Source organism: Protomyctophum bolini (genome assembly GCF_963924005.1).
Source record: "Protomyctophum bolini genome assembly, chromosome: 5".
In the NCBI taxonomy this organism is placed as follows: domain Eukaryota; kingdom Metazoa; phylum Chordata; class Actinopteri; order Myctophiformes; family Myctophidae; genus Protomyctophum; species Protomyctophum bolini.
The window spans coordinates 22,521,255-22,547,302 of record NC_137866.1 but is presented as its reverse complement, the minus strand read 5'-3'; the positions used below and the strand labels follow the sequence as shown (position 1 = coordinate 22,547,302).

The 26,048-nt window shown below is 41.2% G+C and overlaps 2 protein-coding genes across 2 annotated transcripts in view; both read right to left on the bottom strand.

Moving 5' to 3' along the window:
- atp9a (ATPase phospholipid transporting 9A) overlaps window positions 1-6,776 on the bottom strand; it is a 33,401-nt gene extending 26,625 nt beyond the window's left edge. The window contains exons 1-4 of the mRNA XM_080763291.1: window positions 6,653-6,776; window positions 3,816-3,960; window positions 1,747-1,860; window positions 1,405-1,513 (exon numbers count right to left, since the gene is read on the bottom strand). Of these exons, the coding sequence (XP_080619417.1) occupies window positions 1,405-1,513; window positions 1,747-1,860; window positions 3,816-3,960; window positions 6,653-6,720 (436 nt within the window). The 5' untranslated portion in view covers window positions 6,721-6,776. The remainder of the gene's footprint in view (window positions 1-1,404; window positions 1,514-1,746; window positions 1,861-3,815; window positions 3,961-6,652) is intronic.
- A 2,109-nt stretch (window positions 6,777-8,885) lies between these two features.
- On the bottom strand, window positions 8,886-16,133 carry sall4 (spalt-like transcription factor 4; the record flags this gene model as incomplete). Its single annotated transcript, XM_080763753.1, has 5 exons — window positions 8,886-9,320; window positions 10,616-10,920; window positions 11,021-11,465; window positions 11,838-13,897; window positions 16,067-16,133. 5 exons carry the CDS (start codon window positions 16,131-16,133, stop codon window positions 8,886-8,888), a joined length of 3,312 nt encoding a protein of 1,103 aa, XP_080619879.1.
- Between the last annotated feature and the right edge of the window lie 9,915 nt (window positions 16,134-26,048).

Below are 26,048 nucleotides of genomic sequence, written 5' to 3'. Positions count from 1 at the left end.
TTTCTGTTTTCCTCCCGGAATGAGAATGGTGAGAATGGACAGCAGACAGCTGGACTTTGAATATCTATAAACTTTCACGACAGCAGACAGCCTAAGTACAAATATAATTTATGAAAAGGCTACTACAGTGAAGTCGGTTCACGGAAGTTGTTGTAGGCTATCTGGGGTGTATCTGACGAGGTACCATTTGAATGGGCAAAACCTTTAAACTAAATTGTTTATAGGGTCAATATAAGTAAAATGATAAAGCCTTTCCATAGGAGTATCTTTTTATATTTTTCCAAAAAGAATACAAACAGCCAATAGCAGTTGTAGCAGTTATCCCCCTCACTGGGGAAAATTCCGGGAGGAAAAACGGGCAAGCACCTTGGTGAGTTGTCCAGTTCTTTTTTAATAGTGAACGCATTGCAGTGCAATCCATTGTGAACTTGCAGACTGGCTATTTTTGTTATTTGAAATAGGATTTGACACCCAAACACTATACTCACTTCCCATGGCTGTGCAAATACATTTAGTGTTCTACTCATCTCCTCTGGGTAACAAAGCAGAGTGAGCTGTTGTTCAACATGCCCCTCCAGTCACCCCCATTGCAATTTGGGAAAGTAATTTTCCATGCAGATTTGAAAGAATGCTGGGGGAGACAGAGTTGAGCCTTTTCTCCCATTCCAATTGGAATGAGCAGGCAAAATTGTTTGGCAGGGGTCACTGACCCATGACCTCGGCTGTGACCTCTGGGTTTTGCATATGCAAGACATTAAAGCACATTAATATTGCTATGCGTTAGCTTCACAACACTTCCCATAGTATTCTGTTCCACTAACAAAAGGAACGAAAAGATGTTAGGAAGAATAGGGACCTGCAAATAACATAATTCTTAAATTTAATTTGAGATGAGGCATGCAGATTATCAAGCTAAAGATCGCAGAACATTTGATTGAAAATTGTGATTGTGATTTATTATTATTTATGTATCTGATCAAGCAGACTGTCGTGATGTTATTGCAATATCAAAACATTATGCAAACTAGATTCTTACCTTCCTCATGAGAGAAATCACAGCCGTTTTACCTCACAGAGTTTCCATAAACCACAGACCCCCGTGCACCGGGGGCCACTATCATGGAGGCAACCAGTCATTGTGTTTATGGGTAAAACAAGCTGCCACATCAAAGGGGCAAAGTGATGGAAACCACAAGAGGTCTCCTGCTTTTTATTGCTAGTAGCACTTTATCCCAAGCCCTCTCATGTACACTTTTACATTTCTGCTTTCAATTACTCCACATTTCCCCTAGCCCCTATAAGTTTTAACAGGACCAACTTCCTACAGTTAATAGATACTAATGCTGAAAGAAAACAAAACACCACGTTTCAGAAAGAAAGGGAATTCAGGTGTCAAATTCTTACCTCTTGTGGAAAGCTTGCTATAAATCTGTGAATTCACTTCTTTATCTCGGAGGTAGCATCTTATCTCTTCAACTGCCTCTCTTACTATCGTAATAGCCAAGACAATGCCCTAGAGAAGGCAAAACAACTATTAATCATAGTTTTCTTCAAAATGGCAGTGACAAACATCGCTATACTATAGTGTGCTATACTTGTTGAATGTTTGTTTGCACACTCAGCCAACACCTGAACATTTCATTATAGTAAGAAATGATTACCTAATAATCAATAAAACAGGTATAATTCTTTAAAGTTTCACAGTAGTTGCACAAAACAGTGTTTGTGACCTAAGATATAACATACCAAAGGGACCCAGTAAGTGTAGAGGGCACCCAACCGAAGCTCGTTGACAAACTGAGAGCAGGCCAAGAGCAAAAAGTACAGGTTGAAGAAGTACTTGAACTGATTGAACAGCACCTGTGAACACACAATGATATTTTATAGAACACAGAACTTAAAGTAAAAGGTATTATGGCTATAACTACACAGTCAAATCTTCAATGCTAATTTAACTCACACCTACAAGTCTCTGAATAAAAAAAATGTGTGTGTACACTACAGTATATTAGAAGAGGCCGAAGTCAACCAAAGCATGGCATGCAGTCAATTGTCAGATTCCATAAACTGTTCACAAAAAGTCTTAATACACTTATATAACCCACCATGCAAACAGCTAAAACATTTTACACCAAAGTTATTAATAATTTAACTGTCATGTTACATTGCAACTGTGATTAATTAGAACTGAGGTGCAAGATTACTGTAAAGGGAATGCTTATGCATTCTCATACTGTAGCTACTGCAGGGGATTTTCCAAACTGTTCGACTTCGCAAACTGGAAGAAAATAATAAGCATCCATCGAACAGATAGACTTACACATTAAGTGCAATATATTATCTGACACTTAAACTGAAAGGGGATTTTTTAAAATAATTTAAGTAAATTAAAGCATTGCAGCGCAAAATGCCATGGTCACTTGATTCTCCAAAACAAATCTGAGCTACTTTTAATGTCTGACTTCATATACAAAAAAGCCTCTCAAGATTTTAAGAGTAGTCAATGTGGGAAACAAATGCATAATTATGTAAAGAATGTTCAGTCAATCTGATGGTAAGAAACCATTACTTAGTAACCTCTGTCCAAGATATTTCCAAACCTGTAGCTTATAGGAGATCTAAACTGAATTCCGTTGTTTCATGCAAGCAATGACAATAAAGATCTATCTATCTATAATCTACACACACTGAACTTTCATGCATTTTTTGGATGGGCTCATAGTGATGTTATGATAACGCAGGCCAACACGTGGTCAACAACAAAATCTGTGTGCACTGTGCAACACATATGACTTATTACATTTGGAAACAATATAATTGGACCATGTAGATTTGCTATTTCTGGAGCGGGAGTATAAATCGGGCTTAAATCCAGTACAGAACAACATATAACACCTTAAAATTACTGCATCTACATAAAAGCACAGCGAGCTCTGCCTACAGACCTGTCCTCAAAGAACCTGTAGCATTGCAGACCACTGAACATACTGTATGTCACAAAATGACTGCTGGCATGACCTGATGACATCAGTCACATTCTGTGACAAGTGTCATCAGGGGGGTATCTGGAGAACTCGCCAGTTTACCAACTCGCCGCAGCGAAAGTTCTTCATCAATGTCTTCATCGTTATGCTAACATGCCGTCTTCATCAGTTTAGTATGTCAAACCCACAGATTTCATTTCCAAAGTGATCAAATTATTTTGTGCGATTAAATGGTCAGCTATTAAAAGGTGGAGTATGTGAATACTAGGCCTACCAATTCAGGATATTGTTTACTAATGAATTACATTGTTTCGGTACTTTGGTGTTTAAACTTTAGCATTACCACTTCATCTAGTGTTAACTCTAAACAACTATACTCTCTCTCTCTCTCTCTCTCTCTCTCTCTCAATTCAATTCAATTTAAATGAACAACTAAAATGCACTAAACCGCGGCGAGTCGGTAAACTGGCGAGTTCTCCGGTATCCATCAGGGGCCATGCTTCCAAGCATCCAGAGAGGTATGCCAACAATCTCATACATTATAGGCATTTTGCAAGCGTTCTCATCCAGGGTAAGATATGAGTGTAACAAGGCTAAAGGTCTAGATCAGAGTCTTATATAATTGTACATGTAAGGTTCCATTTGAACACTTTCAGAGTGAAATTAATGGAGAATTTTCCTGTGCAAGGGTGAAAGCCACATCGATAATTTCAAAGAATATCCCAATGTTATGGATCCCATTCCCTGGATATATAATAGTGCTCCTTGGCGAGAGAGAGAGAGAGAGAGAGAGAGAGAGGGGTAGGGGAGTGACCCCTGACTGACACTCACCCCAGGCAGGAAGGTGAAGAAGTTGTACTTCTGGTTGTTAATGACGTTCCTGGGGTACCTCTGCTCCCTCTTTTCTGGGTGGCCCAGCCACACCGTACGGGGACGGAAGTCCCCCATGCCACAGCATCCCGACCATGGGCAGCACCTGGGGAAGAGCAGCCAAATTGTTTCATTGTTTTATAACTGGACTCGAAAAGCATATATGGTCAGCTTTTCCTGTCATAATCAGAAACATCTTTATTGTCATATCACAGGTTTACAGGTGTAAATAAAATGGGGGAAATTTGTTTTTGCTCAAGAGACGATATCGCTTAGAGATGATAATCTCTCCTTTTTGGCTAGTTTAAACCAAAAAGCAGACATCTTGTTAATGCGTTGCTTATTGAAGCTACAAACCTACAGAGCAGACAGAGCAATGTGACCATGAGGGACTATGGGATTGGACACTCATATGCTCTTTCCAGTCCCTCCTCGTCTCCACCCTACCCAAACATTCCATTTTAGTTAACACAGAGGTCGGTGACCTCATAGCATGCAGTGGATTCAATACTTACTTCCTGGACTATCAAATACTGATTACAAACCTAACTAGAACTGCACTCTGTCGAGTGCCTACTTGCTTGTTGCACACTTGGCCTACTAGTGTGCAAGTGGCCTACTAGTGTGCAAGTACTGTAGACCGCTACAAACTTTCAAATCTCAGCCTCTCTGTGAAGGAACGTTTGCAATATTGAATTATTAGGTTTAGCTATTTGCTACGTACGGTACCTCGATACCCAGACTTTCATTTCGTCTGCGCGAATAATGAAAGCCTGGATTTACACATGGGCTGCACTGGCCTAAAAGTGGGATCGCTCCAAATGATATGACATCAGGGCTCTGAGCGGTGTGCACCCCTCAAAATAATACAGTGAGGAAATCATTACCAGTGGAACTTCAAACGAGGCTATGCGAGGAAAATGAGGAGAATGGCTGAATAACCCACCACACCTAAGAAAAAAACCAACGTGTGCCGACACTGTGGAAATAACTTTGACAGTCCGTTAGAATGGTATACTCCAGCAACCAGTGGTTTCTGCTTCTGGTCGACACAATAACAGTGCTGCACGGGGGGGGGGGGGGACCGGGGCTGACGGACAGATCGGTGAACCAATCAGGGTGTGCGCAAATCTGATGGCAGTGGTGTCAGATTACATACATGTATACATAGGGGCATTACATAGGGGCTTTAGTCCACCCGACATGTCATCGTTACGTCACCATCGATAATCAATTATACCCTGGCATTGGTACATATATTCATCACGTCATATGCTCATATGTCTATATATATGTATATGTCATTATGTATGTATTTGAGTTGGTTAGTGGTATAATGTGGTTACTCGGGTGGTTTGATGCGTATGTCCCTGACACTGAAACATATCATTACGTCACCATCGTAAACCAATTAGACCCTGGCGGTGGTACATATCTTCATCACGTCATGGGACATATGCTTCGTAGCATGACGGAAAACATACCTGCACGGTCAGCTTTATGCCAGCATATGACGTCATATCATATGCTGGCCCTGGACATGCGCATCGTAGCACCTGACTGATTACTTGCATGCTCTGCTTGCGCAAGTAATAAGGAAGCAGTGGTTGAAAGTAAGTTAGTACTGTACATTTACACAAGTACTATACTTACCGGTTAGTATAATTTTGAGGTACTTTTACTTTACTTAGTCAAATCAATTTAGACAATCGACAAGCTCACAACTTTACAAAGCGTTGTATATTTGTGTGGATTGTGTTATTTTAGCCTACAAAGTTAAGCAATTAAAGTACAGCATATGGTCTTCAAGCCACATGTCCCGGCCAGGCTCCCAGCAGACGATCCCCAGTGTCAGTCTGTCAGAGATGACACTGCACAAGCGATTCTTGACCTCCAGGGGTTCAAGTTGTGCACGTTTGTCTAGTCTAATCCTCTGTATAATCTAGCACATGATTCTGTGTAAAAACCTTAATCATTAAGGTATACTACTGCAGATCTACATAACATTGCAATCACATGATCTGAAATTAAATAACATAGGCATATGCATCGTTAATATTTACGAATGCACCATAATTCCAACTCTGAATTGGATGCAGGGCCTTTCTTTCTTATTTTAACACAATTTCACACAAATCAACATTGCTCTTTTTGTACAGTTCCATGATATGTTTTGGCGTTTGAATACCTATCATTTTTTGTAATAAGTGTGTTTCTCATTTGTGTGACATCATGTCTACTGGCAGTGGCAGTTTAGCCTACTTGTCGCGATAGCAGCTAGGTGTTTCTCCATCATCAAAAGGCCTGGTCATGTGCGAGTTACAGTAATTCTACAATAATTCATAACACCCCAGATAGATTTAGGAAACGGTAGTTAAAATAACATCTAAATTGTGGTCTATAATAGCAGTAATTTGGTCAGTCCTCTAGCGAACAGAGCAAATATTGGCATGGGCGTCATTATTGCACTTGACTTGCTCCGATAGCAGCAACCGGAACAAGGATGTCTTCTGGCGCTGTAGCTGTTTTGAGCTTAGCAATAATGAATGGAAACATAGCCTAATCAATATCAACGCGTTTATACGTGAACCGCAGCGAGTAAGCGACTAGCATTCGCGTTGTTAAAATTTAGAAATAAAACACGATATCGTTCAGTAGTACGGGACAATGCCGACCCACCGCGCCTCTGTAAACAAGTGTCATCGTCATTAGCGAACGAGCGTTAGTCCCATCTGCCTTTGCCAAATGATTACTTCGTTATTTAGACGTATGTTATATTCCACATTCAATACCCTTACCCATTCCTATGTTTACTGTCGTGTCTTTTCTGGCGTCTCACGGGCTGTAGCGGAATATTGTCCGTCATTCCTGCAGCTCCGGACAGTCGAAGCTGCGGGCACAACACAATCACCTCGCTGTCTCTAATCTATGTTCTGGGCGGAGGCTGTTCTGTCACTCTTGGGATTGTCTGGTTCTGGGTTCTGGTATAGGCAACGGCAGGGCGACAGTAACCAGGGCAACTATTCACTGGTTTTTCCAGTAAAACATTAGGGATTTTAATGCATTTATATTATTTAGCGTAACAATTTACATTAGCTCATGCATTTTAAAGGTTTTTAAGATCTATGGACCATAGTAATTCTATTAATTGTGATTAAGTGAGAGGCCTACTAGTTTTCTCTCCCAGAGGCCTGCATACACTATAGTAAAAACAGGCTAGTTGACTTAATTTGATTGTGGAAAGACAATTACGTTGGGCATTATGCTTTAGTTGTGGATGCAAATGTATTTCATCCGAGGATGCAAATTAATAATGGGATAATAGACTAAACAGAAGTCGTTGAATAGCCAGTAGGCTACTGGAGATCAGCAAGTTCCAATCTGAAGGTGACTTGAGGGAAATCAGGGAGAGGGATGCAAATGTTATCAAGCCAACATGGAAAAAAAACATTAGGCAAGGCAAGGGAAGGGACGAAACACATTCAAGACTGCACAAAACACTTTTACACTGGTAGGGTCTATGGTTAAAATACCATAAAAATGAATAACATTTGAAAAGCCATCCTGATTTTATTTTTCAAAAAACCAAAACATGTAGGTGAGGGAACAAAAATTGAGAGAAACATTTACATTGTAAACACGCCAAAAGGGCTCACTTTCTTGAATTGTAGGAGACAACTTTAAAGCAGTTCTGACACATTTTGAAAAGGCACAACTTGGTAAATGCACATCAATGGGGAATGTACAGTAGGAGCCTATAACTATTCTGACCATTCTGAGATGTGTAAAGTGTCCAGTGGTACATTCAGTACGATCCAACTCAGCAGGTTGAGAATGAGATAATATCACATACTCAATGTATTGGAGAATGTACAGGGCACTGAGATTAGGAAGGCTCAAAGAAAAACAAAACGAGGTAGAAATGTAACCTTCCAAAACATATTACAATATAAATAGTACAAATGCTATGACAGTTGACACAATAATGTAGGAAAAATAATCAGAATCAACTAACAAACCTAAGATTACAAAAACATGAGAAGGAAAGAAAATGACAACAAAGTTTATTTGCCCTCTTCCAGTATGACCATCATGGTTATAACAAGCAAGAAATATGAAATGTAACCCCCCGCCCCCCCCCAAAAGAAAAGTTATTTACCAAAACAGGAAATATAAAGTGCAGGTATGAAAACATTTGGGAAGTTTGTAGCCTTCAGCAATCCAAAGTGAGTCTTCAGCAGTACAAGGAGCTGAAAACATTAGATATTCTTGTAAACTGGGATGAAACGCTACAATGAAAGATTTAAACGCTACAACATATTGGAAGTATCACAAACAGAACCTTCATTACAATCTTATGGTGCATTAAAAAGTCAACAGCAACATTTACATGTAGGCACTTAGCAAAACAGTTTCCTACTACTGAATCTCAGCACCCAACAAAAGACGTTTGTGAATGACACTCATAAACCATACTACGAAAAATTGATGGTTGAGCAAGAGTGCCTTGATGTGGAACAAGACAAAGTTTGCCAGAACATTGGAGTCATGACAAAACTCTTCAAAAGAACATGCAACACTACAAAACTGTACAATCCATAAAGTTCAAAATTGGCACAATAGAAGAGTAGTCATGAACATGGTTAGCTACACTATTGTTCCCATCAACACTAAAACATCATGTCCATAATATCAGTCACTCCCTGAAACTTTCCCTCCACAATTAGAGTAAAATAAATCCTTCAAAAAGTACATCAGGGAGACAGTCTGAAGTAAAGCAGTTTCAAGTAAGTTATACATTCAATTTCTGAATATGCAACTAAAAGTCACAGAACAAAAATACCCGCATAAAAAAAAATGAACAAAAAGAAAAACAGTAAATACAACTACAGTAGTTATATCAATAACACTTGTGATTTGTTCAAATCAGGAAGGGAAAAAACAGCAATTAATTTAAACATAACTATGCTCAGTGAAGGTTTACTATGAAAACTGATTGTACCCATTGCCTCTGTGTGGTGAGTCACAAGCCTAATTAACTGCAATTTTACCCTCCTCCATGAAATGTGGGAATTGTGATTTTGGCACACTTTCAGGGCTGTTCTTTTCTATTTCAGCCATGGTAACTGGCATGCTAGAGTGAGACCCATCCATCTTCATGAGGCCTCCAGTAGACCCAACCAAGGGCCCACCAGCGAGGCTCCCTGGGAGTGGGATGCCTCCGCTCTGAATGACAGAGATTTCATTGGCCTTCATAGTCAGGCCACTGCTGAAGGCAGCAGCATACTGGTTCCACAGAGATGGGTCAAAGTTAATTGGTGGAGTGCCCAGCTCTTTGGGGACCTGCATCATCTCTGGCAAAATCTTGGCTTCCGAGTTCATTGCCATCAGGGCCATGGGATTATCCAAAGACAAACGCTGGCCTCGCCTTGATGTGTTGTTCCACATGTGTGTTCCAACATGTACCTAAAAATAAAAAAAACACAAAAATTAGTATTAAAAAAAGCGATGGACATTGCTGTGAAAAAAAAAACAACGCATTGAGCCAATTGCTTTAACGGTTGAAGTTTAGCCCATTAAAACTGGGAAAGCATCCGTGTCATTTTAGATTTTAGCGTTGGCCATTCAAAAATAGCAGATCTACAAGCTCACGGCATGTCATATCGTGCCGCACTGCTTGTACATCTGCTATCCCATTATGGGTGGGAACTAGAGACCAGCGGGTCGCGGATTTAGCCGCGGGTAACCGCAGTTTAGGGTGGATATGAGTCATTAAAATATATTATAAATTAATATTGGATAAACCGCGGGTGAAAAAATGCTCGAAATAAATTAATGGCATCCATCTATAGGCTTATTATAGCTTTTAAAATGGAAATTAATTAATAGCATCCATCTATATAGTATATTATAGTTTTTAAAAACACACAAAATCTCGGTGTGCGTGCGTTAGTAGTATTTTAATATTTTTCATCAGGCACAAATTAGACGCCTATATTGGCTAAGGAAGGACCACAACAGAGTGGTCTGCTAGCTGCTAGGCAGGCAGCTAAGAGTATGAAAGAAACTTAAAACTAACTAAAACAGAAGGAAGGAATATGAGTTTGTCGTGGGAGTCGGTGGGACTGCATAAGTGCATATGCCTATGCATATGCCCGAGGGCTGGATATGCCACTGAAAAGACGTTCGTTGTGATGTGAGAAGGTAAATGAACGGACGGCAGCCCTGTTGCCATGGAAATGGGAATATACAACCATGGCACAACTTTGGTCAACTGTCGGCAGTGGTGATTGACAACTTATAAATAGCCGATCTACAAGCTCACAACGCGTCGCAGCGAGCCAGCGGCACGTTGTGAGCTTGTAGACTGCTTCCCTGCAGCGGTTTTGTGGGTGGTTGCGGATATATAAATTGGATTAATTAATTAATGCAGTCGGATAACGGGTGCATTATAAATATGCACACTCTGATTCGGGTGACAAAAAAGCTCATCCGCAGGTCTCCAGTGGGAACCCCTTTTTGTAACTACAACTTTCAAGTTGGGAACCCATTTTGGTACAGTATATATATATATATATATATCAACATTAATGTTTTGTAATTTTTTTATAAATATTGGCAGTTTTTCAGAAAACTTGTCCTAAATGGGCTATTTCTTTGTGTAAAAACTACTGATTTAGAAGGCATTTGTAGAAACGGCCTCAGGTCTTAATGGGTAACCGTTACAGTATGATCATATGCACAAGGGTAAAACGTCTTACCTTGAGATTTCCTTTGGTAGTGAAAGCACGGCTACAGATGGTGCAGGCAAACGGCTTCTCCCCTGTATGGGTACGCTCATGGATCTGTAAGGCACTGGCTGAAGAGAAGTTTTTCCCACAGGCATTACACAAATGCTGTTTAGTTGATCGCCGCGCCGCACTGGAGTTAGCAGAGGACATGCCTGTGCCCTGAGATATTTGGGAACCAAACAAGCAATGGGGTCCAAGGGGATTGTCTTGAGGGATCTTCATGTCAAGACCGGCCAGACTTGGAGGCATCCTCATGAAATGCATGTGACTGGCAGCTGTAGAGATGGAGGGGGGGGGGGGGTTAGATTACATATATTCTGCATTCAACCTTACAAGTTACAACTGTTCATACTTTTAATAAAACAATAAACTCACTATAGTCTCCATTAGGGAAGTCTCCATTAGAGAAGGGCAGATCTGGTTCTTCTTTAATTGTTCTAGGTGTGAAGCTATTGGGTGCAGTCAAGTCAAGGGCCCCACTCGACTCATTGCCATCTTGAGCGCCACTGTCGGAGTCTGGCCTCGAGCCGCTGTGGTTAAAGTCCTCAGCATCAGCCATTCTATAGTCGGGAGATTTTGACAGGCTGCTTCCCATATTGAAATTCACTGGGGAAGAGGAGTGAAACGACATGGCCGAGTCCGAGACGGCAGGACTACGGCCGTTCTGATATTCCAGCTCCCTGAGAGCTGAGGGGGATTCTTTGGGTGTCCTCTCACTCTCTGATGCCGTGCTGCTCTGGCGTTTCAGTGCGAGTGCTGATGTAAGATTCTTCAGAACGTCCAAGCTGGAAAACATGGAGGGCATTGGAGGAGGCGGCTGCTGCAACATGGATGGCATTGGAGGAGGCTGCTGCTGCAACATGGATGGCATTGGAGAAGGAGGCTGCTGCTGCAACATGGATGGCATTGGCAGAGGCTGTTGCTGCAACATGGATGGCATTGGCGGAGGCTGTTGCTGCAACATGGATGGCATTGGCGGAGGCTGCTGCAACATGCATGGCATTGGAGGAGACTGTTGCAACATGGATGGCATTGGCGGAGGCTGCTGCAACATGGATGGCATTGGCGGAGGCTGTTGCTGCAACATGGATGGCATTGGAGGAGGCTGCTGCTGCATCATGGATGGCATTGGAGAAGGAGGCTGCTGCAACATGGATGGCATTGGAGGAGGCTGCTGCAACATGGATGGCATTGGAGAAGGCTGCTGCTCCTCCTCAGGAGTTGGCGGTGGGAGGGAATCTGAGGTGTCATTTATCTTCTCATCAGAATCCATCTCGGCGTCCAGCTCAGCCTCAAGTTCATCTATGCTTTTGTTGAATCTGGTGGCATCCATGGGCTTCTCGTCTGCTCCAGATGAATCCATTGGTCCAGCGGTGTCGTACTGATTTTCTGACACTGGGGTGTTGGGGATCTGCCCCCCCATATGCATGCGAATGTGTTGCTGTAAAACCACTGCGTTTGTGAACTTTTTCTGACATATGGGGCATGAGTGCTGCATTTTCAAAGGGGTATTGGCCCTGTGGACTCCGTAATGGGCCTTGAGGTTGCCCTTGGTAGAGAATGCACGGCCACAGATCTTACACTTGTAGGGCCTCTCTCCTGTGTGCGTGCGGTAATGCATCTTCAACGAGCTCTGGCAGCTGAGGACCCGATGGCAGATGACACACTCGTTTGGGTCACTGGTTCTCTTTAGGCCGTCCACCATCTGCTGGAGTTTTGCCGTTCCGGAGCTTTGCTCTCCCGAGACGGCATTTCCATTCATGTTGGGATCTTGGTTCTGATTCAACCCCATCTCGTGGCCAAACATGTTTGAGGAAAGTGATGCCCCATCCCCTGCTGTGGATGGAGATGGTCTCTGGGTGAATGGGTCAGCCCTAAAAGTCTCAGATGTGGGCTTGAAACTTGGCATGGGTGATGGGTGGATCCCGGTAACTGGAGGACCTAGTATGGGCTTCATATCAATGGGCTTCAGATCAACCATGTTGCAGAGCTCTATGGGCATCGACATGCCATAGGGAATGCCACTACTTGTGGGAACATTGTCAAGGTGCTCTGGCACAGGATATGGGTTCATCCTGATATTAGGATACTTATCCCTATGCCTTTGGAAATGCACTTTGAGGTTTCCTTTGGTCGTGAAGCGGTTCCCACAGATGTTACATTTGAAGGGCCTCTCTCCGGTGTGGGAACGCACATGTATTTGAAGAGCACTGTCATTCCCAAAGGACTTCCCACAGTATTTGCACTTATGTCTGATTACCAATGACTCACCAGTCTTTGGCAAGTCTAATGGCAGGCTAGGAATTTTTGCCTTTAATTTCTTGAATGATTCAGCACCTGCTTGGAGGCTGGGGAAAGAATTGGGGAAAGCCATAGCTGCCGGAGAAAGGGGCAGCAGTGCTGGCAGGCGGCTTGCTAGATCTGGAATGTCCTTCGAAATGTCTGTTTTAGAATAAGAGACTGTGCCCATTCCTCCACCCAGAGAGGTAGGCATGCCATGGGTTTGAGGTAGTTTTCCTTGCTTCAGGGTCTCTATAGAGAGGCTCTGGCAGCCTGTTCTTTTACCAATCAGAGCTGCTGCAGCAGAGAGCTGTTGAGAGAGGTGGGCACCGAGGGCTTTCAGGGGGTCCACTGCTGAGTGGAGACCCTGTGGAGCCATCATAGCTACCTGAACTCTGATCTGTTCGGTGAGCTGTATCTGCTGGAGCTGCTGTTGCTGTAGACAAATCAACTGTTCTAGAATCATTGGAATAGCCTGCTGTGTGATCTGGGACAACGGGGCAGATATGTGGGTGGACGTATGCTGCGTGACAGCCACTTTAGTGGAAGGCATTGATTCAAGGGTGACGTTCGAATTTTGCACCTTGGTCGAGGCATGGAAAGGCACCTCTGAGCAAGCGGACATCTCTGCTTCTTCCTGTTGGCTTGAATCATCCGTGTTCAATTTAATTTCCTCTTCTTCCCTTTCCATAAGCTCTGTGTTGATATTCGATGGGGAATGGCTGCTGGACTGGCTATCATGGTCACTGGTGAGGCCATCAGGAGAACCTTGTGAATATTCCTCAGGCACTTCATGCCTTTCTGCATCCATGATGACCACCTGCTGACTTTTTGTGCAATTTTTCTCATGGTCGAGAAACTCTGCCTCATCAAAGAATTCAGCACAGCACTTGTTGCAGACCCTGGTCTCGTCCATCTTGAACCTCTTCACCTCGTTCCCTGCCTCTTCACTTTCTCCATCTGGAGCAATGCCTAAAAACAGAATGACATCAAGTTTAACATCTCAAACAGAAATTCACAGCATACTAGGAATATAACCACACTTAATAATTTCCATTAAATAAATCACATACTGTATGTCCTAATGCAGGTCTGATGATGTGGACTTACACCTCAGTTGTGGATAATGCCAAATGTAATTGAGAAGTAACAGGTAAGCAATGCATCTAGAGAATGTCAGCTTACAGTTGAAACTTGAACTTGCCAATTGCACTTAAGAGCCAGCAGAGGGCATACATCTACTGTAAACCCCATCAGGACACTGCACTCATTTGCAACAGAGATAAACTTTTAATGTTGGCATAAACCAGACAAACTCCTAAATCGCTTTTTAATACATGCTTATCCGATATAGGCTACTGATGATTAAAGAACGAACTTAAATATCAATAACACAGCTTGTCTTGCATTATGTAAAGTCAAAGTAAGTTTAAACCACTCAGACATATATTTTGGGCAAACGTTTTTGCAGCCAAGCCAAAGACTGTATTGTAGCTATAGGATATATTTTCATGTCTGGTCACCAGGGCTCATTTCACACAACCATCAAAATGATAATGTGCTCCCAGAAAAGGTGTAGTCATGTTAGCATTCTTCAATGAATCTGACTTTTAGTTAGTTGTTAATTGCACACCAGGCGTTAAGTGAAAAAGAAACATGCATATTGCATTGCAGTATATTCAGAGGCACAGACCCACAATATTGCAGGCATTGCCATGCAAAATGCTCCTGTGCCAAGTAGGGCTATATGCTAAAATGAGCAGCATACTTGTTGGCCTGGGGCTAAATGAATACAGTCCTTAAAACGAATATCTTATACCAACCAAAGTCAAACGAGTCCAGCACGAAACGTGAAACACAATTAGGCTAGAAATTATGAAGTGAAATGACATAACCACTTGATGGCGCATGGCCTGAATCAGATCACCTTTATTTAGGTTCATGACACGAGGTGAGACTACTCGTTCAATATACTACTGAGAGACTCAGCAAAGTTAAACTATACAAAAACTACAAAAAGGCTACAAAATGCCGAAAATAAATGTTCTTAACGATTAATAGACAACTTAACGTCTCCATCTAGAAGTCTGATCTGAGGTTTCAGGTGGACTGTACATTAAGAGCATTGCAGGGGCTTGCATATGGCAACACCAAACGCACCCCCACCCTGGTTGTCTCCACAAAAAGACCACTGCTCCATCCCCCACCTCTCCACAGATGTACGAAAGGAAACAGTCATGCATTAAAACTGGGGGATTTATTGCCTTTAGGTCAGCTTACTCCCCACTAGTCACATTTCATAGTTCATACACAGTTGGTTACCTTTGTTTAAAACGTATATCCTATATACGCACGGTACTCGTCCGCGTGTACACACGTTTAAGCAACAAACGTGGAGAACAATGATTCAATTTTTTGTCATACATTTGTATACCCGAAATGCAACAAGTCCATAACTTTAGACGACCATCTAATACTCCGTCAAAAAAGCACCCAAGCCCATTATTCACCAGTCAATCGCAGTCAAAACTAACATGACATGACCACAATTTTTTTTGAAAGACCAATGAAATCACACAGATCAAAGTTATGCTATCATCACAGCCGGCTCTGATCACAGCTAGTTTCCAATCAAATAAATAACCACGCTGCGCTTGAATTAAAGTTATACTCAAGCAGGTTATTGATGGTGAACACCGTTCACATAATTGCAACTGCATTTTCAACTGTATTTTATACACCAGTAGAAGACACGTTGGCAAAAAGACGTCTGATTCAAAGCTTAATAAAGTTTAATTCACATATATTCACAAATTTCATTGTTTTCAATAAAAAGTTTGAGTCAGTCTGAATCGTCTGACAAACTGTGATGAACCTACAGCGTCTTTTGCCATACCGTACGTGACCCCACCTGCACTCGTTAAAAAGTTACGATAAGCTCATCTTTTAGCCAACATAAGACATAACACTAGTACTTTATTCTCGGAACATGGTCAGTTCCAAGGGTCAGCATAAGGCTACAGGTCAAAGTGCGACAGAACAATGTAAAATGGCCCCGAACTCTTCGATAAATATATACAAGTTTGCAGCACGACATGGTCAACTTATCGCTAATTTTGTGTAGTTTCTGTCCAAACTTACCATTTACTGACGACCCGGGCTCATCCGAGTTGATGTGCTGTGGTTTTGCTTGCTTGCGCCTCGACATGGTGCAACCATCGGGGGCAAATAACGCTACGATTTTCCTCCCTTCTTTACAAATTCTCCGGGTTGGAAAATTAGCCTCTTGAGTAGAAATGCGCATGTCAACGTAATTATTATTATCAATAATGCATTGCGATTTATCATGGTCCTCTGACAGCTGATTGGCTCCAGTCCAAGAGCTCACACATTATTCAAATGGGACCTATTGATGAGAAAAGCAGAGTGCCAGGAGGGGGCGGGTGTAGAGCTACTAGTGGGTGGACGCGATGGTGGAGGGAGGGCAGGCAAGTCATAGGTCTGTCCCTGTTCATGAAAAATTTGTCACTGACGAAAATGTCTATTTACCTCCGGGCAGTCAGTCCGGGGCAGGGGTAGCCTACCCTACAGTCTAAATATAATATGCCGATTTATTTCGATGTATTCTGTACAGAATATCATCCTAATTAATTGTAGTCAGCTCAGCTGTTTGGGGAAGGCCACATTCTAAATTCTAAACTAGGCATATACTAAAAGAACATGCGTCCTACTCCTACTTCTGCATAGATTGAACAGTTTAGATGTGATCATTTACGTTTTGATTGACTAATGAAATTGTGCTCCAGTAAGATAAAGACAGTTGAGAATAAACAAAGTATTATCATGGGATTATGATTCAATGTAGGCCTATATTCATTGTGCAAACATACCTGCTTCTTAATCGGCTTGGTAGATGGAAAACTCAACATTCTTCCTTAAAAACCTGTATACTCACATATTCAATGATAAACAAACATGATAATTATAGGATTGGTGAATGTTCTGGGCGAGAAAGAATTGTTTGCAACCATTGAGAAAGTACCAGAATATTTGGGGTGTAAATACACAATATAAACCTTAGTGTTCATCTAACAAGTTTACAGTAGAGACAAGACAAGAATGACTGTGCTCTCTTCAGAGTTAAATAAACACTGTGTACTACAGTTATTCATTATTTTTATCACGAAGACTAATGCACAAGGTTTTATTAGTTTGTAAACGTTTATTCAATGAAAATGAAACTGCTTAGATTTACAGTATGCTGTGAATACAATGCTTTGACTCAATTTGTCACAGGTCACCAGTCAGAAAGGTGTTGGTGTCTCACATACCAATTGACCCAATACTGGTACAAAATGGACACATAATGTTCAATTTGCACACTCTTTGAAAAATAAATACATTAACACTACACATTTAGCTTTAGCCTAAAACAATGTATGTCTTGCTTAATCGTGGCACTATAGGTCACCCTCTTACAGAGGCTTGGATGTTAATTTTGTCTTTAAAGTTAAATGAAGCATGCATAAATTCAGAGTAGAATTTATGATACCTTGGCTGATAATTATGAGACAGACAAGCCAATGTATTCAGAAAAAAACAACAAATGTCCTTCAAGGTGAAAAAGAGGGGAGTGTTGTCTAGACAGTTTATAGCCCCAATAAGAAACAATGCTTGAATACACGGTTTCTGCTGCGTTCAGTCCTCTAAACAATTCAGACTGTGCACAATTGTGCCATAAAGCTGCAGTTGTGGGAACCGAAGGATATAAACTGCATGGCCATTCCTTCCGAAAATGAAGCAGCATGATTTATAGAACACATTTTGTGTAAGAACACGATGTCAGATATAAAATCAAGTAAAAAAAAATATATATATATATATAGGTTCCCCCCCCCCCCCCCAAGCAATACAAATCATATACTGTAGGGGCTGTATAGGCCTATGGACGGAACCTTGGCCTTTTCATGCCTATTGTTGAAGTGGTAATAATTTCCTTGCTCCCAATGTATAGTAATCTTTGAATTGGTCAATGCCATTTTTATATATATTTATTTAGAAGGGCTTTAATACAAAACCAATGTTCCACGGCCACGGTACACAAAGACAACATTATACAGATGAAAAATAAACCTTGACCAGGTCCTGCATCTATGTGACAATGGTGAGTCAGTCAGTGAACATATGGCACATTTTCTATATCATGCCCTCCTCTCTCATTCGTACTTCATACATGGAGTTGTGGGTACTTGAAAAATGACAAGAAAAATGTTGGCTGTTGGAGAGGCATGTGAGGATGTGTACTTTTCCAGCAGAACACTCAAAGTATTTTACAATGGAAACAGGCCTTGCAGTGGACCAACAATAACAGTCTTAACACTTGCTGATGAATTGTAAATTGCACACATGTTTTTAGGACTCAGTAAAAGATGAAAGGCACGAAGCAGCGTTGGAATGATGAGGTAGTTCACATCAGCATGACAGTCCCTAAACTAAACACTGTAATATAAATGCCATCAAAACCTCCCTGAACAGTCCTTCTTCTAATCTAAACTGTCAATATTTTAAGTCCTTATTATCTTACAAGTGATGCCAAAGACAATCTAAAGGAACAACAAAGTCTGTCTTTGTGTGGTCCGGAAATCTGAGATTGAGCTTTGAGGGTTGTTTTTAATAACCCGAAGCAAAGTATGGACATCTTTATAAAAAATCTAAATAAGGTCATGCATCCTTTCATTATTAACAATAACCTCAGAGTAGCACTGATTCGGGTATTTGTGGCATTTCAGAAATGTCACATTATGATCTGTCTATCTAGTGGTTCATTCAAGGTGCTTAATTAGTTGCCTCTTAGTGCTGCATTCAATCACACACTTTGACGAGTGATTGATTGCAGAGAATCGTCTATCAAAGGGCAATGCATTATAGCAGAGAAACACAAGGAAAAGGGTCCTGCAGACGTGTCCTTTGACAATTTGTAATGTACACATACATGTATACACACACACACACACACACACACACACACACACACACACACACACACACACACACACACACAGCACACATATACACATATGTATGTATGCATTTTGTGAAACTCGGATGTTTCCTTTGTTGCTTTTAAAAATCACAATCATACAAATATAATGACTACATATTCTAATACTAATAACAAAGAACCACACGTCCATGTGGGTGCTCAGTCGGCTTCTTGCGGAGCACAGAAATGCTTATGTAACACCTGGGTGAAAGCAAGTCAGTTGGTAAGGACACAGGAAGTATAAATGTCTATGTCTGTCTTTAAACCCAGAGATGTGAGTTGTCAGAGATAACAAAATGACTGCTTATTTGTCTCACACTGTTGACTTGGAAGTGGGGGTTGGGCTGGAGGAAATTATGTGCCACAGCATTCCACAAACAACTGAACTCTGGTCAGTAGCCTGTTGAGTTTGTAGGTATGAATAATAATTGCAATGTACAAGAGTTTGTTTAGAATTATATTCTGTTTTCTTCCTCAATCATTTTCCCCTTCCCCTTCTAATTAAAGCACTGTGGTCTTTTATTTAACTCCATTTATAGCATTAGCAACAGTCAACATATATCCTTGTTCAGCCATGGGTGTGAGCCTGTGTTTCTGTGGCAGAGGGGGCTAGCGGGTTAGTGCAGTGGCCCACACATGGCTGTAATTTAATGGAGAATTGCCCAGTGGTTCCTGTGCAGAGGTAAACACCCTAATAGTCAGGCTTTTGTTATCACATGACTATGACAACTGCTTCCATCAACAAACAATAGAAGATCGGGGGAACAAGGAATTAATGTATGAGGTGAACCCCACTGTGTGTCTACTTCTCACCTTGCCGTCTGTCGATTATGATGAGTCTGTGTGTTAAAACCATTGCTACCAGAAGAGTGGCTTCAGTAAAACTGAAGTCCCATATCAGACAAAGTAAAACCCATAAAGATCTCTCTGAAATGTCTTAAAAGTGTGCATTTACATTTTTGTGTTTGGTCACTTTGTACATGAACAATATTGTGTGAAATGATACTGAATGGCGTGCTGTTGGGGATGAAGTTAGAAGGGGAATTGAGACACATCAAATACAGAAAGAAATCTGGGCAGTCACCATCAAGCTGTGAGTCAACAGGGGGCCAATCCTTCAAATCTGAGATGCAATCTGTGCCATGGCCATAAACATTTACAGGGTGGGAAGTGCTGGGGAGAGGGGCTGCAGGATGTCAGTCAGCCTTGTCCAACCACATTACCTTATAGTAATCATTGAGTAGAATAGATTAGGCTATAGTGTACATTTCTAAAATGTATTCATTTTATTATTGACTTTAGGAATCACTTCCTTTTATTTTACAATATTTTATGCTTTATGGAGAAGAAAAAAAGTCAAAACTACAAATACAAATTTCTATATTGTATGTGGTGCACTAAGTAACATTACATTTACATTACATGTATTGCATATATTTTTAAATGGGTTGGCAGTTGGCACCATTGCACATATCAGAGCTTGTACCTCCTAAATGGTAAATGGTGCATTTATATAGCACCTTTATCCAAGGGGCTTTACATACATTGTGCATTACATTCACCCATTCATAAACAGATGGTGGCGGAAACCATGCAAGGCACACCAGCACATCAGGAGCAATTAGGCGTTCAGTTTCTTGCTCAAGGACACTTCGACACTAACTCCGGGGGAGCCTGAGTTTTAACTGGCAACCTTGCGTTTACCACCCGGCTACTCTACTCCTGAGCCACCATCGCCCCCGTCGCCTAAATAATCTACAAGGACCCTGACTGAGGTCTACTGACCAGTCACTTATCCACCAGTCAAAAAGCTGAAATCCCGGGGTGATTTTTCCGTTTTAGTGCCCACGCTGTGGAACGATCTTCCATCTCATGTTGGAGCTTCCCAAACCTTGACTGTGTTTAAATCACGTTTGAAAACTCACTTGTTCTTCTTGGCGTCCGAACATGCTGACCAGAGTTGCTGTTTCCACTGCATTATGTCGCCTTGTTTATTGTTATTGCTTTTTAGTATATTTGGGTGAGTGTACAGCACTTTGGTTCAACACTGTTAAATGTGCTTTATAAATAAAGTGGATTGGATATTGTCACTATCAGGTACCTCTTATCTTCACATTTTAACTTTTTTGTTTTGTAAGTGATTTTTTGTTAAAAGGTTAAAGTACTATATTCGGATAGTTATTATTGTCTTATAGTGTGTTTACCGTATTCAGTAACAGGGGGGCTGTCTCGCCAGCTCGTTAGCAAACAGAAGTGTTCCACTTCCAATTTTGTTTGCTCATTTATTTGTGTAATCACTTCCAATTTCACTTATTTAACCTGTATCCTGTGTGAGTCTCTCTCCTGATTAAATAAAATTGATATCCCAACCTGAAAATGTATTTTCTGTTTTTAAAGAGCTGGAGAGACAGGGAGACCCCTGTTAATGAACAAACACTTTAAATCTAGCAATGAGTAGGCCTATTATCACACAATCTAACACATATTTTAACAAAGCAATATCATTTTAACCTACCTTCAATGCCCTACTACTTTGTGCAATATTGTCACACAAAAGTAGCAAAAATAGCCGATCTACAAGCTCACAAGTCACAACGTGTCACAATGTGTCTGTGTTTTTTAAGGGGCGCTAGCCCCTTCTATAAACAGCTTTTGTCCCCACATGTCTCAAGATTTGCCATTGACCACCACCCTGCTACTTTCGCCGATACACTCTAGAGTCTACAGCGAGTATGTCTTGCCCAGCGTGCTCTCACACCTACATCGGGGGCTTTGTCAGAGTACCCCGTCTGTCTGTGTCCCTTTTGTGCCCATATATGGATATCTCACAATTGGACGATCTCGACTTAGTTTGCAGATGACGTGGCTTTGATCTCTCACACACATAAACGAAAAAACCTGTAATCTGAACACCTTTGCAAAGCAAGTATAGGTCTGAATATTTTGAAGAAAACAGAGCTGATGATGCTGAACATCCTAACCCCCCCCCCCCCCCCATAGACAGAATAAACCTATTCACAACCGATCATTTCACCGACTAGAGTCAACGTTGTGAGCCACAATGGTGGTGCAGACAGTGACATCACTGTCTGTCTACAGAGAATATTCGGACCCAAACCATATCTATAAACCAACATCATTCGGCGGAATTGAATTGGGCATGTAATGCGTAGAGAGCAGGACAACATCACCCAAACTGCCCTTCACTTCACTGGACGCCAGACGGTAAACTTAAAGAGGCCGACCCAAGAACACCTGTCGTAGGACATTGTACAGAGAGCTGAAGAGCTGAGGTCAGCACAAATGTGATGATGAGGTCAGCACATTTGGGCAAGTGGATATGGCCGAATTTAGGCCAAGGAGTGTTTTTCGTGCAAAACGAATGCTTGGAATGGATTCAGAATGATCAAAACCCCATGGTATAGTTTCACATGCTAGTTTCACATGGTACTTAAAAGTATGATGACATTTTGCCTTATATTGGTTGTCTATGGTGTGGTATACAAAAATGGCCATAATTTTGTGATGTTTCCGGTAGAGCATACCTCTCATTATTAATGACCAAGTGAATAGAAAAAACACAAATAAAAAGTATGTCATGACATCACAGGTTAATCTCTATTACTTGAGCTTTTGGCCTCTCCGGCTACCAGGGGTTCTATAAAGACTCTGGCCCAGAACAGACAGGAGTGGAGATCTTTTGTTGCTATCCCTACATGCCCTAAAAGGCAGCCAGTAAGTATGGATATCTCTGTCTGGTATCTGTCTTTCTACCAGTAGTTTAATCCCTGAATGCTATATAGAGTCTGGAACTACACCTCCCCAAATTGAAATCAGAACAAGGAAGCTGGCATCTGCTCGTTCACGAAAATGCCCAGAAGCATTTGAAATTTGTGGGAGGCAACAGTCTAGCCACGCAAGAATAGTCTAGCAGTGTCCCTTTTATGCCCATACTGTATATGGAGATCCTCGATGTCATTAGTATATGCCCATACATACCCTGTATATTGGAATGCCCATATGGGCACATTGGTTGGATCGGCAGTTCTGGATAAGTGGATATCCTTATCCATATATGCCCACATATGGACATATCAGTCGGATCGTGGTTCTGGATAACCGCATAATTATCTCAACTCAGCGGTGGGCACCGCACTCCTTTGAGCCCTTGCCGTTGTGAAGTTGGTCGGTCCCATACAGTTTATGCACATTAGGTGCATAGAGGTCGGATCTGTGGCTCTGGATAACCGGTTCCGGTTCGCCATATATGCCTATAGGCATATCAGGTTTGTTAATGGTTATGTCCGAGTCATGTGGGTGACGGCCTGCCTATATGGCCGTATGGAGAGTGACATGGCTGTGGTTTACCGGCCGGCCCTCCAAGCCAATGTCTGAGGGGCGCTAGCCCCTCCTATGTCCAGCTTTGAGGGTTTGTGTAAACACAAACATTGAAGACAAAAGTGTGGATGCAAATTGTGATTGGCCAGAATGAGATGATGTATGATGACGTATGAATCTGATGATAAGAGCCTTCGTCTTACACAAACAATAAATTCCCATTGACAATGAATGGCCCTTCACACGGGCGTGATTTGTTTTTCCACCGCCAGCAACGTTATGCAGTATATGTCCTTATGAACACATTACAAAACCTAATAGCAACAATAATCACACATTGTGGTACCATACTGCACTGAGTGACATTGTGATAATTTTTTACCTTGTGTTTTAGTGGAAGGGTATCATATAAAACCAAGAATATAGCATTCACAAACTATCTTTATCAAATGTATGTTTGACTAATAATCACATCATCCTAATTGAAAACAGCATTGTTAGGGAGTTAAAAAAATAAAAAACATGTTTTGTCAGTGTATCACTGACACCAATGTTGTAAGCACATATTGTATTATTGTATACTGATAAAGTTTTTTGGTAACTTTGAGATAGAACTCAAATATGGTTTGACAATACAGGCCTTCCCACATGTTATGCTGATTTCCACTGATTGATTATGTTTTGTGGAAACTGCAGCCAGATGGCAAAGTGATGAGGTTCTGGTATAGTATGGTGCTGATGAAACATTAATGATTGAAGCACGCTCATGAGAATATATGCACTCACATACTCACATACACCCCAGTCCATATAAATATAAATAATATTAATACACATGCTCACGCATTCATGCATACACAGAGGTAGACATGGACACACACACATTTACTGTAAACACTCACCCATACACACCGACACAGAGATGCACATTCACAAAGATTTCACACGAAACATAAGAAAAAAAGTGTACTTTGTAATTCACAATCAGTTCTTGTTTACTTGTTTAAGACCACTTTGGTGATTTCCTATACATCAAGGCAAAATATATAAATCATTATATGAATGCCGGCTGTCTATACAATAGTACAGAGACTTTACCACATGAATAGAGAAGTCTAGTGATTTATATGGACAATTATCTGTAAAAAAGAATCTACCTGTCACATTTAGGAAAAGGCTACATTTTATGTTAAAAGCAAAGAGAAAACAAACAGGCTTTGTTTGCTTGTTAATTGCCAAATGTAATCTGATATATGTTAATATAATGTAGCATAGCTGTAGTATCTTAGAAAATGACACATTATGATTGTACAGTACATCAAAGATGCATTGTCAGACACTTTCAAATATTTTTTCTTCTATTACACATTTTAGACAAAGCAGAGTTGAGATAGTAGACATTTCAACTATTCAGGTGTGACGAGATTTTATGTGTTTACTTTGGATTATCTTGTCTATGTGATCAACATTGTTTATGTATAACCTTTCAAAAAGCAGTCTTCAAGTCAGAACTTGAAGTCAGAACTGTAAACTGGAAAAACAGCTATTTAAAAAGGTCAATATAATATTTGACGGATGTACAGTATTTAGAATAAGCAAAGGGCACATGCAAGTCTCCTTCGGTGGAGGAGGAGGGGGGAAAACATCCTGACTGAATACAAAAGAGACACACAGCACAAAGCACTTGACAATGAATGTGGTCATTTTAGCGGGGCTCAAAGACTATAAGACACCTGGTGTGTTTTAAGGCTCTTCACTGTAGGTTTACAGCGACCATCGACCAGCAGAAGACCTGTCAGCCTTCTGGAAACCATTGAATAGGAATAGTGAATCTACTCACCACTTTGTCCCCACAGTCGTCCCACAACAACATTCACTCTCATGAGCCAATCTACACAAATCTCCTGTTCAGTATGCATATAGTATACAGAGTTCTAAACACTCAACACAATCTAGTTTCATTATGCTTTATTAATGATAAACCTTTGTATATATTTCCACTTGCATGACTTCATAGAAAACAAAACTTGTTTGCCATCACAAGAAATGCAAGCCTGACATCTTATGTTCCCCACATGGGGGAAATGGATAAAAGTGCATTATTGTTGTCATGGCAACCACATAAATGGCTCCGGTGGCGCACAATGGTCGGACGGGCCTTGGGGAGGCCCAGTAGCAACCCCCCCTCCACCTACACATCTGCTGTTCTCCATTCAGAATTATGGGATGTTCTGCCGATTATTTTCTGTCCTGCTTCCCCCTTTCAAAACTGACAGGCTGAGAAAATGGGAGCGGAATTAGGAATTCTGCCAACATCTGTCTAAGAAGTGCAATTTGGCCACCAACGCGAGCAGCACAGTATAGAGCACGGGAGAAAGAGAGAGGATATTTCAAAGTTATTCAGCTCAGCGGTTCAATAAGTCTGTGACAAAAGCACTTACATGCTCTCCTGAGTTTATATCGACCAAACCACCCCAATGGAAGAGGCAGGATACCATAAGCTTTAAATAACAACAGGACGTGGCAACCAGAAAGGTATGCAGACTTCAGTTATGGATGTTCTAAAAGCTTAGATGCATATAGTCCTGTACCTCTCTTATCACTTGCTTTGGCTTTGGCACACCAGAATTATAAGTCATATTGCTTAGAATGGATTTGTTGATCACAACTTGATTACTGTATTTGCTTGTTTGACCCTCTTGCTCAGGTGGACAAAAATGTTATCTGGGTGAAAAGTGTGTG